General features: G+C 37.4%; 1 protein-coding gene and 1 non-coding gene across 2 annotated transcripts in view; one reads left to right on the top strand and one right to left on the bottom strand.

Moving 5' to 3' along the window:
- The window catches only part of gfra4b (GDNF family receptor alpha 4b), a 79495-nt gene that overhangs the window by 57291 nt on the left and 4905 nt on the right, over window positions 1–17299 (top strand). The window contains exons 3-7 of the mRNA XM_053641568.1: window positions 1579–1659; window positions 7767–8112; window positions 9997–10106; window positions 13062–13196; window positions 16317–16480. Coding sequence (XP_053497543.1) covers window positions 1579–1659; window positions 7767–8112; window positions 9997–10106; window positions 13062–13196; window positions 16317–16480 — 836 coding nt within the window. The remainder of the gene's footprint in view (window positions 1–1578; window positions 1660–7766; window positions 8113–9996; window positions 10107–13061; window positions 13197–16316; window positions 16481–17299) is intronic.
- LOC128618812 (U6 spliceosomal RNA) lies at window positions 12444–12546 on the bottom strand. The gene has a single exon (XR_008387831.1). It is a non-coding gene; the product is annotated as a U6 spliceosomal RNA (small nuclear RNA).

The raw sequence follows: 17299 nt of genomic DNA, 5'->3' as shown, positions 1-17299 counted from the left end.
TCTAATCATAGTACATAATCAGCCTCCAAAAAGACCTAGTCCTTCAAGAGCAAGGATGGGTCGAAGCTCGCCAATCTGCCAATAAATGTGTCAGCGAATACACATTGAGAACAACATTCCCCAGACAAATCGGTAGGATTTTGGACATTTCACCTTCTACAGTGCAAAATATAATTAAAAGATTCAAGGAATCCAGTCAAATCTCGGTGTGTAAAGGGCAAGGCCGAAAACCACTTCTGAATGCACGTAATCTCCAATCCCTCAGAAATCACTGTCTTAAAAACAGTCATGAGTCTGTAATGGATATCCTGACATGGCTCAGGAATACTTTGGTAAACCTTTGTCAGTCAACACCATTCACCGCTGCATCCACAGATGCAAGTTAAGGCTTTACTATGTAAAGCAGAAACCATACATCAACACTGTCCAGAAGCGCCGCTGACTTCTCTGGGCTCGGTCTCATCTGAGATGGACAGTAGCACAGTGGAATCGTGTTTTGTGGTCCGATGAGTCAACGTTTCAAATAGTTTTTGGACAAAACAGCCATCATGTTCTGCAGGCCAAAGAGGAAAAGGACCGTCCAAGCTGTTATCAGCATAAGGTCCAAAATCCAGTGTCTGTCATGGCATGGGTAACTTGCACATCTGTGAGGACATCATTAATGCAAAAAGATATGTACACTTTTTGGAGCAACATATGCTGCCATCCAGAGCAGGACAATGTCAAAACTGCCTGGAATACAAGCGCATGGTAGCGTAAGCAGAGAGTGGGGGTGCTAGCATGGCCTGCCTGCAGTCCCAACCTGTCTCCAATTGAGAATGTTTGGCGCATTATGAAGCGCAAAATAAGGTAATTAAGACCCTGTACAGTTGCTCAGCTGAAGAAACGCATAATGGATGAATGGGGGAAAATTCCACTTACTAAACTTAACCAACTGGTGTCTTCACACCAAACGCGTAATAAGTGTTATTAAAAGAAAAGGTGATGTTACACAGTGGTAATCAGTCGACTGTCCCAACTTTTTTGGAGTGTGTTGCAGTCATCAGATTTGAAATGAGTGTATATTTTCTAAATTAAATTAAATTCACAAAGTAAAACTGTAATAATGTGTTAAAAATGTGTTTTTGCATTTTCCATACTGTCCCAACTTTTTCATAATTGGGGTTGTATATAGTCACTTCACCCAACCCTGTCGTTGCTGTCTATCTGGATAAATTGTACTTCAAGTCTAGAATTTTCACTCTTGTCATACTGACATACTCATCAATCTGGAGATTTTAACTGCATTTCTTTAACCCTATAGTAAATGAACTCTGTAAACTAGGCCTACTTGTCCTTCTTATTTTATTTATATTATCTTATTTAATTATACAGTTATTCACCTTCAAGCATAGTATTCAGTATATACTGTGAATTATTCAGTAACGACAGTAAAATGAATAGGATTGATGTGTATTTGTGACAGAAAATATAAATATAAATCTAGGCCTGTTGACATGTTCTATGAGTTTAAGAGGTAGAACTGTTGCATTTTTCTGAAGTGTGCATAGATATCAAGTGCTATCATGTCTCTCTTAGGACTCAATCTGGTGGAGAGCTATCCATATGAGGCAGTGGAGAAAGGATATGACTACGTCCGTCTAGCGTCCATCACTGCAGGTAAACTTCTATGCTTTAATAAGAATATGCACATTTAATCTCCCATGATTACAGAAGTCTGTCAGAAGTAGTGCATTATAGAGAAGTGCTTTATGTTTGCTAATAAATTGACGAAAAATGACCAAAGAGGATTCTTGATAAATAAGTATTTCCTCAGGATACCATAGTTTGTGGCTGACTGCAACATCCACGATAACTGTACATAAATTCTGTAAGGTATAAAAGCATCCAGTAGGCTTTACAAGAAAATAGACTAGTATTATTGCAAGTACGGCTTCAAGAGAAGTTCGACCCAGACCACGGCCAGTCCTTCATTCTCAGTGTATGAAAATAAGCGAACCAAGTAATTGCGAGCTGTAAAATTTACATTTATTCATTTGGCAGACACTTTTCCCCACTCTAACCTACATATAAGGCAGAATGAAGATTAGCTTGCTCAGGGTTAGGAAAGAAATGGGTTTGACATGTCAAAATCTGCTATTACTCAAATGTAAAGCTCTATAAGAATAAGTGTGGGAAGTGATAATAATCAGAGTCATAAAATCAGATTGACACATAAACTACCATCAGAAGGTGGAGATAATTCTGATATGTATAATTGGTGCTAGGCAGGAGAACTTGAGCAATTACTGAAGCTGGGCAGAAAAGATATGGGGTGCTAGTGTCACTACTTTTACAGAGTAGAAGTATAAGGCTCATATTTTCATTTGGTGTTTCATTATGCAGTATATTCTTGGTAATTTTGTGATCATTTTAGGCATGTTACTGTGAAATCCAAGCACATTATTAGCTTAAAAACAGTTATTTCTGTTATAGGTTTTGCGTCTGTATGTTGGTGGTAGAAATAGCCAGCTGGCTGACTAAATGTTCAACAAATATTTATATTTGTGTACTTTTTTTGGTGTGAATCTCTAGGGTTTAAGGTTTCATTCAGCCAATTCCTAATCTCTTTGATTGCTATAATTTTGGAATTGACTTATTAATATTCAGAGGTGCATTATTTACAGTTTAGCGCTACCATTTGCTATATTTGTCCCGTTGATACAGTGATTTGGAACACACCTGAAAACTACAGTTTCTGCTTTTTCACGGAAAGTAGAGATCAGATCAAATGAGAATAAAATTAATCCAGTGGAAAAGCCAATTCACAGAAGGGGAAAAGTATGCAGCATGTTGACAGAAGCATTTGCAGTTACCTTAGTGTTGAATATATCTGGGTGAACTTCTGTCTTGTGAGCAAATAGAACACTAAAGGGCAAGTATTTTGCATTTAAATGTCAATAAATTGGGTGCAGGGTAATGTGCTGCCATTTAATATTTTCTTTTAGTACATATTGTATACTTGATAATGTCCTTTTTCATGAGACATTTTGTATTACAGTGGTGCATGAAAGCTTGTGAATCCATTAGAATTTTCCAAATTTCTGCATAAATATGACCTTAAACATCATCAGATGTCCTGAAAGTAGACAAGGAGAACCCAGTTAAACAAATGAGACAAACTATTATATTTGTCATTTATTTATTGAGTATGTGAACAAGTATGTGAACCTTTGCTTTCAGTATCTGGTGTGACCCCCATGTGCAGCTATAACTGCAACTAAACATTCTCTGTAACTGTTCTGCACATCGACTTGGAGGAATTTTAGCCCGTTCCTCAGTACAGAACAGCTTCAACTCTGGGATGTTGGTGGGTTTCCTCACATGAACTGCTTGCTTCAGGCCCTTCCCCAACATTTCAATTGGATTAAGGTCAGGACTTTGACCATTCTTTGGTAGAACGACTTGTGTACTTAGGGCTGTTGTCTTGCTGCATGATCACTTTCTCTTGAGATTCAGATCACAAAAGGATGTCCTGATATTTGATGATATTTAATGATGCATCAACTGTCTGATCCACATTTAGTACCCACAATTGAGTTGTTGGTTCTTATTAGTCACAGATTTCAAAAATCAATCAGTAGTTTGGTTAGTAGGTAGTTGAAGTAGCTGTTCATGTAGATATAACAGTTTTAAGAAATTAATGCTTGAATGCCCTTGACTGCTTGAAATCAATTTGTACCAAAGGTAGATTTGGAAATTTCAGCTTTTTGAATGTCATACTCCCTGCTGTGCTTCTCCACCCCTGTCAATGCAAACGCTTTCGTTTCTAACAACAAAACTAGCAATGAGCACAAACAACAAAACTGTCTTACGCCCAACCAAATTAGCAAACCAGGTGATTAAGGTTTTGCAGGCATGGAAAAAAGTGGTTTACATCTTCTAAATTAAGCAACTCCATTCAGGTTTGATTATCATAAACATACAATGGAACTGCTTATGTGACTCCTCTTATAGATAAAACACAATTTTCATCTTCTCTGTAACCCATAGGTCCTGTGACAGTGAGACTTCACAAATAGAACATAGCAACAAAGCCTGTCTAGATTAAAATCACCCCTGGTTAATATTGCTGATGCTGTTATAAGAGCTGACAACACCTCAGTTATTATTAATTAGCCAAGTTGCTGAGAGCTAAGATCTAAGGTGATGATATGCACCTACAAGGAACCCGCTGAGATATGTAATCTTGTTTTACAGTAATACTTAACAGCTCAATTGATCTTCAAGCAATCTGAAAGTATTTTAAGACCTAATAATGAGTTGTATGGATAAAGATCTAAGCACACAGTTCACTGAATATGACAATACTTTGTTCATTTTTTCCCTAACAACATAAAGGCAAATCAAGTCTTTATTTAGAGACTTGGAATTTAGCTGTCTGAAAATCACTTGTTGGCTTTCAGACCAACTGTAGGCTCATTTTAAAGCAAAAGGGCTTTACATTAACATTCCTAACATTATTTACTGCATTATTCAACATTAACAAACCATGCATTTCAGAATTAGCAAACCATTTTAATTGTCTTTTGTTTAAATGTTAACTAAATACACTTGCACTGACTGATGTTTATTCAATACATGACTCCACATAAATAAGCAAAAAATAATGTACAGCATGTTTATAAATGTTGATAGCTTACTGAAGTCTGATCTCCAGGTGTAAAAAATATAAATATTGTTACTTGCTATTCAGCCGTGCTTCTGAAATTTGCCAGTTAACAAGCACAAGCATGTTCATTAAGGTGTAATGGTAGTCCTTTTGGTCAGTGCAGGCATAATTTTACTCACTAATGGTAGAAACATTGATTGATGTTCGGGCTGATTATTTGGCTTGTTTGGTTCATTGTTAAATAAAACAATTGATACAAGTGGAAGTATGGTGTATAGTATATTGATGCTGAATTTCATAATTTGTTCATGTTAATTAATGTGTTAAATAATGTCCGTTCAGAGAACTTTATGCATAGTGTTACCAATTAAAAATGATGTAGCATGTAATCGTAGATATATACATACACTAATCAATAGGTGCAAATACTATCACATTTCTTTGAGTCATTAAAACCCAGATTTACTAAAGATTTGCACAGGTAAAAAAATGCAAACTTGACAACAGCTTTAAAAAGGCTTATTGGTAAAAACATATATAATATCATTGTATTATTCATGTGACCAGAATGGCATGTCTTGTCAGTTTTGCATGTTTGTCTTAATGAATGTTCAGCATTTCTTCTTAAAAATGCAAAATACAGTGTGCTGTCTATGTAAATAGATGAATTGAGCATGAGGAGTGCAATTTACTGCAGCCTAAAAGTCACTTCGGGACCAGCAACTGCTTGTGTAAATGCCAGAGAAGGGCACGTATTATATTTGCAGAAGCCACTTTGAACAATCAATTTGAAATCATATTTTAAATGTAAAAAAAAAAAAAAAAAAAAATAGTTTATAGGAAAATAGTCAGGAGGGGTGGTGAATTTACTGCTGGTGGTGAAGTTACTGCTACCACACTAATGTTGTTTTTTTACCCCCTATTACAGCATGTACTTTATTTCACTGCTACCACAGCAATTTGCTAAGGATGATATTTTATTATTAATTAAAGATTCTTTCGTAGTTAAATTTAGTGTTGTGGAACATCTTTGAAACAAGTTAGTTCCTGTTATCACTTATGTTATATCAGATATAAACAGTTATTCCCTCACAAGCCTCTCTTTTTTCTCTCTCTCAGATTTTAATAAGAAGTTAATAAGATAAATGAGATAAAAATGCTTTTAAAAAAGCATTTTGAAATCGCAGTTTGTCATGTTAAAGAGAAACCCGAAACACAAAGTCCTCTGTCCTTTCCTTTGGTAGAAAATGTACTAATCCTGTCCAGGGTGTACCCGCCTTGTGCCCGATGCTCCCTGGGATAGGCTCTAGGTTTCCCTTGACCCTGAAAAGGATAAACGGTATAGAAGATGGATGGAAAATGTACTAACTGTTACTGGAGACTTCTTCCACAAATGTTAAATAAACTTCTCCTTACAGAAAACTTATCACCAAATTAACAGTTGAACGGTTCCTCCTTCTTTAAATATGTTCTTCAAATATATTTTTTTAAATGTTTAATGTTTTTGTTTATTGTTAGGCTTAGATTGTGTGATGTATACGCCATATGAGTTCTTTTGAATGAACTGTTTCTATAGAAACAATAATGTATGAGTATTCATAAACCTGTGATTTGTCTTGCAGCCAGAGCTACTCTCAGAGCTGCTGTTATAGAAAACGAATCGACTTCTTTTGACCAATCAGATTTGATAATTCAGCATGGGGTATCATGAAAAAAAAAGATAACAGACACATTCACATACACACACACACACTCTAAATTTCTCTTAATTCTGTGTCCAAATCGTAATAAGATACTGATATTAAGACACGTAATGGACATAATATTACTGTAGTGAGTATATTACTTCCCACAGCATTTAAAGATCCTGTAAAAAGGTTTTGATTTACATATCCCTTATGAACAGAACACATTTGATTTTCGATATGTGCTAGGGCAAGTTCTAGTTTTACTGTTGTGGAAAGACAATTATCATATGCAAACTTATTTAAATATTGTTTCCTCCTCATATTTTGCACGTGACATCCTTTGCACAATTATTCTTTGTAAATGACATGAAAGGTGCCCACTTTGTAGATCAGGACCTCTTTGATGGCTTAATCTTATGTCACATGAATATATTTCAAGCATTATATGTTGTAAAAGTGCACGTGTATGTTGTAAAAGGCATTCTTCAGACATTACTCTGTTAATAATGAGGACTAATAGTTCTCTAATCTCCCATTGTTGGCTGTAAGCATTGTTGGAGTCTCAGTAGTGCTGGACTGCTGGTTTGGGTTGGACTATTTATGTGTGTGATGTGGCTAGGGGCTAGAACAGGATTAGAGGGTGAATACTGGAGTTATTATGGAAGATATTTTAGACTTCATTCTGTAAATATATTTATGTGCCTCTGATGCTTGTCTGGATCTTTGAGTCTCCACAGATGCAGATAAAATGTGCAATCTTAAATATGTCTTTTTGCACAGTTAGCTCTGCTTGTGTTCAAATATCTTTTAACATTTCATTTAAGAGCAAAATGTAATACAGGCCACTGCTGCGAGGGGACACGGCCGGCACCTCGAATATGTATTTGCTTTATTTATTTATTTATTTATTTAATTTCCTTTCGCTGCATTATCTCCTAAATTATCCTCCTCGCTTTCATTCAACCCCACCACGAAACTTATTTGTTGATTCTGCTTCATAGCCATGTTTCTCCACAGCTCTGCAAACACCAACAAAGCCGCTTCCTTTGAATGATGCAGATAGGCTTCGTCTGCGTTTTTTTTTTTTCGGGCTAAAAATCCATCTGCTAACGGATTCTAAAAGAGCATGTAATGAAAGAGCAAGGCAGGCAGACACAAGAGTGGATGATTGATTTTTATTATTATTTTCATTTCCCTTGGGTTTTACTGACCTTAACTTCTTTCCAGTTTTCGACTGAGATGTGGAAAACTTCCTCCGTTCTATGTTTTTTCTCCCAAGAATGTAGTGAGACCCTACAACAGAGTGCCTGAGTTTTGTGTCAACACAGTATAATGTCAGGAGCAAAGGTTAGGAGTAATTTAATCAGACCTCTGATCACCACACAACGTTCAATACTGCCCCCTGCTCCTTCTCTAACCCCTTGCAGACTCTGATCTGGGCCTTTCAACTGCAAACCGGTGCTTGGATGCGGCCAAAGCCTGCAATGTGGACGACCTGTGCCAGAGGCTGCGCACTGAATATGTGTCAGCGTGTATCAAGACTTCAGGCAAATCAGGCCTGTGCAACCGTTCCCGCTGCAACAAGGCTCTGCGCCGATTTTTTGACCGTGTGCCCCCTGAATACACGCATGAGCTGCTCTTCTGTCCCTGCAGCGATATGGCATGCTCTGAGAGAAGACGCCAGACCATTGTGCCTGGCTGTTCATACGAAATGCCAGAAAAACCCAGCTGCCTGACGCAGATGAGGAGCTGCAGAGCCGACTACATCTGCAGGTTAGTACGTGTGAGTCAAATATTGTGTAGGTGGTGAAAAAAAAGAGTCAATGTACTTGAACTCTGCTGGATAATCAGGTAGGACCTTGAATTCTCAATAGGCCTCCAGAGAAAGCAGTAGACTGTTACTTTTTTATTATTTTTTTTCCTTCAAGTTTATCATCTTAAGACTTGGTTAAATAAGCAAAAGCTGCTGCCGGGGACAAATAAATCTCTCAGAAAGTTCAAAACTTCAGCTTTGGAGTTTGTTAAAGTTAAACAACCATACATTATACATTGCATAGTAATATGCATTATTAAAACATTGTATATTGTCAAAATTGGGGTTTTAGCAGTCATATGCCCTGAAATCCAAGTTTGATGGGAATTCATGGGGATACTTCTACTTAGATAAATAATAAATATATTTTTATATTATATATTATAATATATATAATATATAATTATATTATATATTATAATATTATATATATTATATAATATATATAATAAATGGGAGAAACCATTCTGTTAAACTGATCTCAATTTCCATCCCATTTTGACTAAAGTAATTCGAGTTCATGTCTATTAAGAGTACTGCGTGGCTGTCCTTCCAAATAAAATAAAATGGCTGGAGGTAATAAAATTGTGGTAAGTGTGGTATTTATGGATTGTTTAATTGTGTTTAGTTAGATTTTTGGCACCTGTCATGAATTTCCTGAGCAAATTGTCAAAAACTGTGCTACCAAACCTGAAAAGGCATGTATCATGAATTTAAAAAATATATATTTAATAAAGTTAAACCCCCTATTTTTCAGTAAAATTAATCAACTTTCATTGTTTTGTTTCATCTCTCTCTCTCTCTCTCTCTCTCTCTCTCTCTCTCTCTCTCTCTCTCTCTCTGTCTCATTTTATAAAAATGTTTTTTTTTTTACAAATCGACCACTGAGTTGCAGTACCAGAGACAGAATATGATTCAATAGCTAATGATGAAATAACTGATGAGCTTGACAGGTGCTTCTGTACTGCTTTACTCTTTTGTTATTGGATTTGGTTAAAGAATTTCTCACACAAACTGCAGTTATTACTCAGTGTTGCTCGAGATCTCATCCTGAAATTCTGTTGTGGTGAAGGGGTTTTTGCACTCTGGTGAACCTCATATCACTGGGAGCTTAACACTTCCAATATGGCCACATTTGGTGAACAGATCTAAAGGACAGAGGTCAGACAAAGAGCGATAAATTGTAGCCTGACCAGATTAGGGTTATCGGGAATCACCCCTGGAACCAACCATGAACGTGGTGTCCGTAGGCAAGTGTCTGGCCACCCATAGAACCCAGAAATGGCAAAGTGGAGCCATCTTTTGAGCTCAACACCTGCAAGATGAAGTGTGGGGGTCAGGTGCAATGCTAGTCAGGCAGCAGGCATATAATTGACAGTTTAGTCTTGGATTAAATTGCCCCTTTGTAATAGAAACTGGCTATGGGCTGTGGCTAGGGATAAAGAAGTCTGGTCTGACCTTCTCAGCCTGTTTCCCCTGTGACCCACACAAAAGTTTTTTTTCTTTTTTGTATTAAGTATTAAAAGTGGAAGGAGAACGATTGTTAAATGTGCTCTATAAATAAAATGGAATTGAATTAACTTGAAGTTCATAAATGTAACTATGGAGACATTGATGCACCATGCTGTTTCGAAGTCAACCATTTTTCTGTGTCAGTAGTAATAATTGGGCCAGGAGTGCTGCTCTGCATCGGCCAGCATGATGCCTGCCACTTTCATTATCCCTTCTCTGTGTGTGTGTGTGTGTGTGTGTGTGTGTGTGTTGTGTGCGTGTGTGTGTGTGTGTTGTATGTGTGTATTCAGCCTCTATTAACGAAGATCCTGTGCTCTCTGGTTGTCCTCCAGGTCTCGTTTGGCCCAGTTTCAGTATGACTGTCTGCCAGAGGAGCAGTCCTCCAGCGGCTGCAAGCACGGCAACTACGCTGCCTGTCTTGTAGCCTACACTGGCCTAATAGGTAGGTACAAAAAGATGGTGGGACGAGGCTTGACTTGACATGTGAAAGAGAGAGAGAGAGAGAGAGAGAGAGAGAGAGAGAAAGAGAGAGAGAGAGCGAGAGATGGAATGGGATGCTGTGGAGAAACAAAAAAAATGTTTTGGAGAAATATGTATATATATAAAAAAAACAAGCTATATGAATAATAAAAAGGACAAATAACAGGTACAGACAGAAACTTTGGTGTGTGTGTGGAGGGGGGGATATGAGAGAACCAGGAGACAGAATATTTTATTAGAGGATTGGATACAAGACCATCCACATCCAGTCTGTGAAGTGCGGGCGTTGTTATTTCTCTCTGAAATACCTTTGATGGCGATCGGCTTGAAATGCACTGTTTTATATCACCTCTGGAAACGAGGCTATTTTTTCATGGCCTCTAAAACACAAACCTAGACAGTCTTAATGCATTTCAAAGGTATTGCCACCAGCACTTCATAGACCAACCACACCAATCTCTCAAACACACAGACAGACAGGGGTGGTTTTATTAGTTTACCTGCAGTTTAAGGAGCAAAGAGACACTTTGAACCTTTCATGACGCATTTAACACTAAGAGTTAGCAATCCAGCTTCTCACCTTGCCATGTTATGGCACATTATATGCAGAAACAGTGTGTATTTGTGTGTGTATTATCAACAGCAAAAATGCAGGCCACAAAGACTACATTCAAACTGCAAGTCTAAGTGCTCAATCTCGGTTTTCATCTGTTTGGTTGTTTACATAATCTATATAATTTGATTCCAACAGTAGTCCTGAACTGGTCTTGTATCTTGTTGAATTTTGTATGTGTACAATGATAGTAAAGGTAAAGCCGGAAAGAGTAAGGAGACGGAAAGTTAACATTTAAAATGTAAGAATATTCATGTGAGAGAAGGAGTGAACAGTGTTGGTTTGTGTATTCATGTCATTTCTGTTAACGTTGATGTGTCACAACTACACTAAATTGTGTAAATACATTAAATATATTGAATAAGGTCAGTGTGACAGCTTAGTGATTGTTTTTGACAGGTGAGAGATCAACCTCCCTTACAGGCAATTTCAGATCTTTTATCTACTGTGAATAAAAATTGTTGGAGAAAGAAATACAACAAGAAATAAAACAAGACAGGGTGTGCTATTTTCCTATAACAGGAAGTGTTTTATTCCTTACACTGCAGCAATGAGCCGATGCTAACAATTTTTTTCTTTAGTAAATAATGGCATATCATACTTTTGATCCGTTTCTTGTCGTCTAAAATGTTGTCCCACTTCTTTCGGTCTGTCCAGTGTGAAACTCTCAAAGCTGATTAAATGATTAAAGTTGCTACATGATAGATTGGTATACAGTTTTCATCGACGTTGAGTGTAAAAATGCAAACCATAACTAGTTGCATGAAAGTTTCACATGAAAATGCCAACCAGAGTGAGGAGGCTGTTTCTATGGTAACAAATGAACAGCTCCAATTAAAGTACAGGCATGAGATTCAACACTGTGGAACAACTCTGCTCCAGAGATTAATGTAAGCACTTCCATCTTAGTTTCTATCTTAGACGTTGCAAAGCTTAATGAATAAGGAATGCTTGAAGGTTCTATGTAGAACCTTTGTAGAAAGCTTAACCATCCAAAGAAGTCTTAACGAACCTGTTGCTCAAAAAGTGTCGTTGTGTGAGAGTTTTACATGTAGCGCCAGCCAGAGTGAGAGTCCAAGACTTTGATCAACATTCATTAACTGCACAAGATTTGACACTTGATATCAGTTCTCGCTGGTGTGAAATTATAAGATTTATGTTGGTACACTGTGTAGAATTGCAGCCTCACAGCTCCAGGGACAACCATTCGATCCTGATGATGTCAGTGTGGAGTTTCACATATTCTTTCCATGTTTCCTCTGGGTTGTCCGGTTTCCTCCCACTGCCTAAATTCAGGCCAGTTGGTGGATTGGATTCACTAAGATGGTTTTCACACTGGCCATGTCTGCTGCGGTCTGAATCCGAGTGCGATTGTTCCTGGCGCCTCCCGCAATATTGGTCTGGTTTTAGACTCACTTGATTCTGTCGAACCCTCAACTTAGGTCATCACAAACGTGCTATTACATGCAGCAGTGGACCTCTTCTATGTCCCCCAACATTCCCCTCATGGTACATGTGTGTTGTGGAAACTAATGATGTTGTCATCGCCTAAAACACATGCACAGGTTACTGTACATCCTGAACAAGTGCGGACCCGGGTACGAGTTGCGTTCACATTTACGGGAATGGTGGCTCAGTTCCGGTGCAACCGAACTCAGACCACCTCCTACAGATAGTCTCGGGTTTGGTACTGCGGTGCGCTTTACGATTTTGTGTGTCATCCTTGCACAGGGGCCATGCTAATCTTCTCTGTACCGTTCCAGTTTTAGTATGTGCTGATGTAGAAAGCGTGGTGCGCTTCCTGGTCTGCATGACAGCTTTCCCAATTTCACCAATCTTTCATGAAAACCATGCTCTGTTGTGGACTAAATTGCCAGCTTGAAAGCCCCCTAAATTGCCCTTCTTTGTGAATGTGTGTATTTTGTCCTGTGATGGGTGATTGTCATCCCATCAAGGATGTATTCCCAACTCACCTCCAGTTTTCCCGGGATAGGATCCGGATCTACCTTGACCCCGACCAGGAAAAAGTGATAACTGAAGATAAATGAATGCATGAATGAATATCCAATGTTATTTTTGCTGTTCACACTATAATGACAAATGATCAGGTTCAGGCCACTTTTGCCTGTGAATGAAGATTTCAGTACTGCAAACATAAGCAAGTTTTTCGGCAGCAGTATCTGGCACTTCATATTAAGCATGGTTCGGGTAACATGGGCAAAATCTATCAGTTTATTTTAGTGATCTCAGAAATGCGTGTTTGTCTAGAGAAAAATGTTCTACAAAAATGTCTCTTGTGTGCAGGCAGTCCCATCACTCCAAATTACGCTGAAAACACCACATCCAACGTGTCGCCGTGGTGCACATGCTCAGCGAGCGGCAGTCAGAGACAGCAGTGCACACAGTTTCTGGATTATTTCACCAACAACATCTGTCTCAGTAAGTCTCCTGTGCACTCTTCTGATTATTATACTCACTGAAGCCTGATATGTCTTTATTACAATCGCCACTGATGCCACATGTGTCCGGTGAGCTCATCTGCGTACTGCTGTAATTAATGATGTGAGTTTATAACTGTACAGTGACTCGTACATTTTCAGTAGGGTTACATTGATACATACATCCTCATTTGATCAGAAATGGCAGAAATACATTTTCGTTGCTTTTATAACAATGTGTGCGGCAGTGCTCCCGTGACTCAGAAATGCACCGATGTGAAAAATATGCGCATTATAACAACAACCGTATTGCATTCATAATTATGGTAGAATAACCTTGGTGTAAGCTAATGCTTGCTTTAAAATCTCAAGTGTGGGCATTGTAATGGCATTGTAAAATTTATTTAATGATCTGCTACAGTGGAGGGACTGTTGCCCTTCTTTGCTTTCTGTTATAGTGCTGAGAGATGTGATGGCTGCCTTTGTATAACAAGTACATAGATGAACACGTGTGCAGATCAGAAAAGATGATCTGTGAAGTGAATACTTAATTTGAATGCTTCTAATTAGCACAACCTCTAACAAGATTTGATGTTACGGTAGGATGAATTGCAGGTAAATGGACTGCAGGAATGAGGTCTGCTTTCAACTTTTTGAAAATAAAAAACACTGGCTCATATTCATAAAATATTATGATTTTAAGTGGGTAATGATTCCTTGCAAGCATATCCATAAACTTTAATAATGCCTCATGAAGCTCTAATTACTAGTGCTATAAGTCATTCCAGTGACACTTTCTATGGAGGCCATATGTGCTCTATAATGACCTATGCATACATTCATAATATGTTGAAGTGCATTCATAAAGAATTGCACACATCTTTGTATTTACTTATGAAAAGGCATTACAGTTCATAGCAATATTTATTATGTAATATAACGTGGTAACAGGTAGTGTTTATCACACATTATAATCAACAAAACCAAAGAAACCCAGACCCACTTTGCTGAGCACAGTATGTTTAGTCATAGGTACACAGACACCTGCCTAGATTATTTCTAAAGCAAGGGATTAGAATTTATATAGTGTAAACTAGTGTAAACCATTGTAATATATAGTATTACAAGCTAAATATAATAACTTAAAATATATATAAAATCAACAGTATTTCCACAATTTTATATCTCACAATTCAAACCCAAACTATGTTTTAGTTATGTACACATTTTAAAGCACTAAATTATACATTTTATGAAAAGAAAAAGGTCTAAAGTTTTATAATATGGTCTTCTTTAAAGAAAAGGAAATAAATAAATAAATAGAAAACACTTTCATGATGCACTAAACAAAGCTTAGCTTGAGCATTACATAATGTTAGCAACTCATAATATGTAATAGTGTAATGCATTTTCATTAGTAATTATAACATTACTAATGAATGTGTATAATGTATAATTATACACATATAATTGTGTATAATGATGTGTATAATTCCTTATGAATGGATTATGACATGTTATGAAAGAGTTCATGGTTCATTATAAATATGACCTTCATACTGTATAATTGTAATGCTTTGCTAATTTTATAATACAAGTGTCGCTATCTATTATAATGCATTGCTACTGAATAATGTGCAAAATTGTGAAACTATTGTAATATTTATTAAACATATATGGTTAATTAACAATTCTAAAAATGTAGTACCTAGCTACATGTATGCCATCCTTTTTAATGATGGTTTTGAACAGAACATCCATCAGTGTGCCTGTTTTATTTTAACATTAAAGATCTTATGTATGTGCTTTAATAATTCAAATTAAAATACAGCCATACACAGTACGACGTTCAGTGAAATGCTTTTTCCGACTGTTTGTGACCTAAAAATAGAATTTACAGATAATTAATCTAGAATTAAGTGTTTGCTTATAATGTTGTTTTTTTTTAGTTTTTTTTTTACATTGCACTCAGTGGTGATACTGTAAATGTTTATAATGTTTTAGAATTGTTAATAAATATTACAATTGCTTTACAGTATAATTATGCACAAGTTATTATTTATTTACAATGATTAGTGGCACCTCCATTATCAAGGAGTTACTTACAGGTACAGTATAACACATTATCAAACGAGGCATTATTAATGATTTATGAATATGGCCTTCTTAGAGAGAATTAGCAAGTCGTTGTTTTAATGCCGAGACCAAATAGCTCCACATGAGCATGTTCACGCTCTACCAAACAACAAACGCATGAGAAAAAATCAGCCCATCTGTCTTACATGCCTTGTGTCCTCATGCATCATTCAGGCAGGAAGGATTTCTTTTCCCGTGCTTTCATTCATGGAAATGTTCCTTGCTATTAATATTTTAAACAGAGCAAATGCATGCATTTGTCAATGTATCATGATGAGACGTATGAATCACTGGAGGATGTTTCGCTCTCGCTCACTCTCTGCTTCTCAATCAGATCTTTTTTTTCTCTCATTCTCTCTGTCTCTCTTTCTATGTTTCTCTTCTCATTTTGTAATAGCTTGTCATGATCAGAGACAAGGCAAATGGGTAAATGGCTGGGATCCATTGTGGCCAGTGTCTGAGGAATGCTTTTTTTCCCCCCTCTTAGTCCCTCTCAGACTCCAATACTAATGCCCACCTCTCTTCCTCTCTTCACTGTCACTTTCACACATACTCATAGCAGACCAGCCTGTTTTTTGCATTATAAACCGTGATTCATCTCTATTATTGATGCCGCGAGCCTGTTCAAACAGAGATGTCTCATGCAAACGAACTCTCCTGCTCATCTCTGAAATGAGGGATGTGTGCGGAGGAGTTTGTGGATCCTGAGAGCCATTTAGCTGAGCCACTTGTGAGGGAGTTAATGAGAGGAAGTGGAGAGGCAGGTGCAGCTCAGGGACCTCTGAGGAATACTGAGTGTTCGTCTTGCCTATTTGAGGCGGCCCGTCCGGCTGCCTCTCTCACCCCTCTGAATTCAAATATCCGCCTTATAAAAGAACCAGGAGTCTAAGTAAAGTGGGATTCAGGACGGTACAGGGCATTTTGCTGTTCTAAATCCAAAAAGTCGCTGACTCTCGACCTGTTGTGTGTTTTTTTATATGAATAGACAATGCTCTTCTGATGTTCGGGAATGGGATGGACCAGAGTCCCACTGCCAGCCAAACAGATCGCCGAATCTCTGTGACAGACAGAGACACACGAAACAGTTCTTCTGGCTTTGTCTCCATGGATACAGAAGAGAACATTGCAAGCCCAACCATTTCCACACAGGTGAAGGTTAGGGAATGGAGAAGAGAGAAGGCACTTTGCTGCCGCTCTCATCTTGGCATGTCCATAAAGCAAAAGAGCACCTTTCATTTCTGTAGATTCAGAAATGTTGTGTATTGTCGAGTCTTGAAATTTCACACAAAGCGATTTAGTAGTGAAATTAAAGTTTGCTGTTGTGATAGTATGGATTAAACGTTCACTGATATCCGGTAACACTTTACAATACTGTTCAATAACTCATAAATAACTATGCAAGGACTAAGCAGGAACGACTGAATAGTTCTTCATTACCACCGGTCTTATTCCTATTTCTATCTATCTACGTAAACTCAACTCCAGACTTATAAGCAGATGAAAAATGAGTAATGCATATTCTGAGCTTAAACGTAAATAGTTGATTTTTTTCTAACATGAAAAATATTGCATTTTTGTTTTGCACAACACTGGTCTGAAATTTACTAGCACCCCTCTCTAGATAAAATAACAGCATTGAGTCCGTATCTACAATATCTAACAGGCTAGAGACACTTGTTTTAAGCTCTTTTATATACTTAGGATTGTATCCTCTTCAAATCAGGCCACAGATTCTCAATAGTGTTCAAATTCTGAGACTCAAATATCTGCAACAAATGTTGGAGTCATTATCTTGTTGACAAAGGCAACCCGGTTTGTGGTAAAGTATCCTGGTACTTAACAGAAGTCATGAGGCCATCAATCTTCACAAGAGCTCCTGCACCATTAACTACAAAACAGCTCCAAATAATCAGTGATTCACCCTTATATCATATAGTGCATTATACACATGGGTCCAATTTATGCCGT

The sequence above is a fragment of the Ictalurus furcatus genome, chromosome 14 (assembly GCF_023375685.1).
Source record: "Ictalurus furcatus strain D&B chromosome 14, Billie_1.0, whole genome shotgun sequence".
NCBI classification, from domain to species: domain Eukaryota; kingdom Metazoa; phylum Chordata; class Actinopteri; order Siluriformes; family Ictaluridae; genus Ictalurus; species Ictalurus furcatus.
This window is presented reverse-complemented; position numbering and strand designations above follow the sequence as displayed.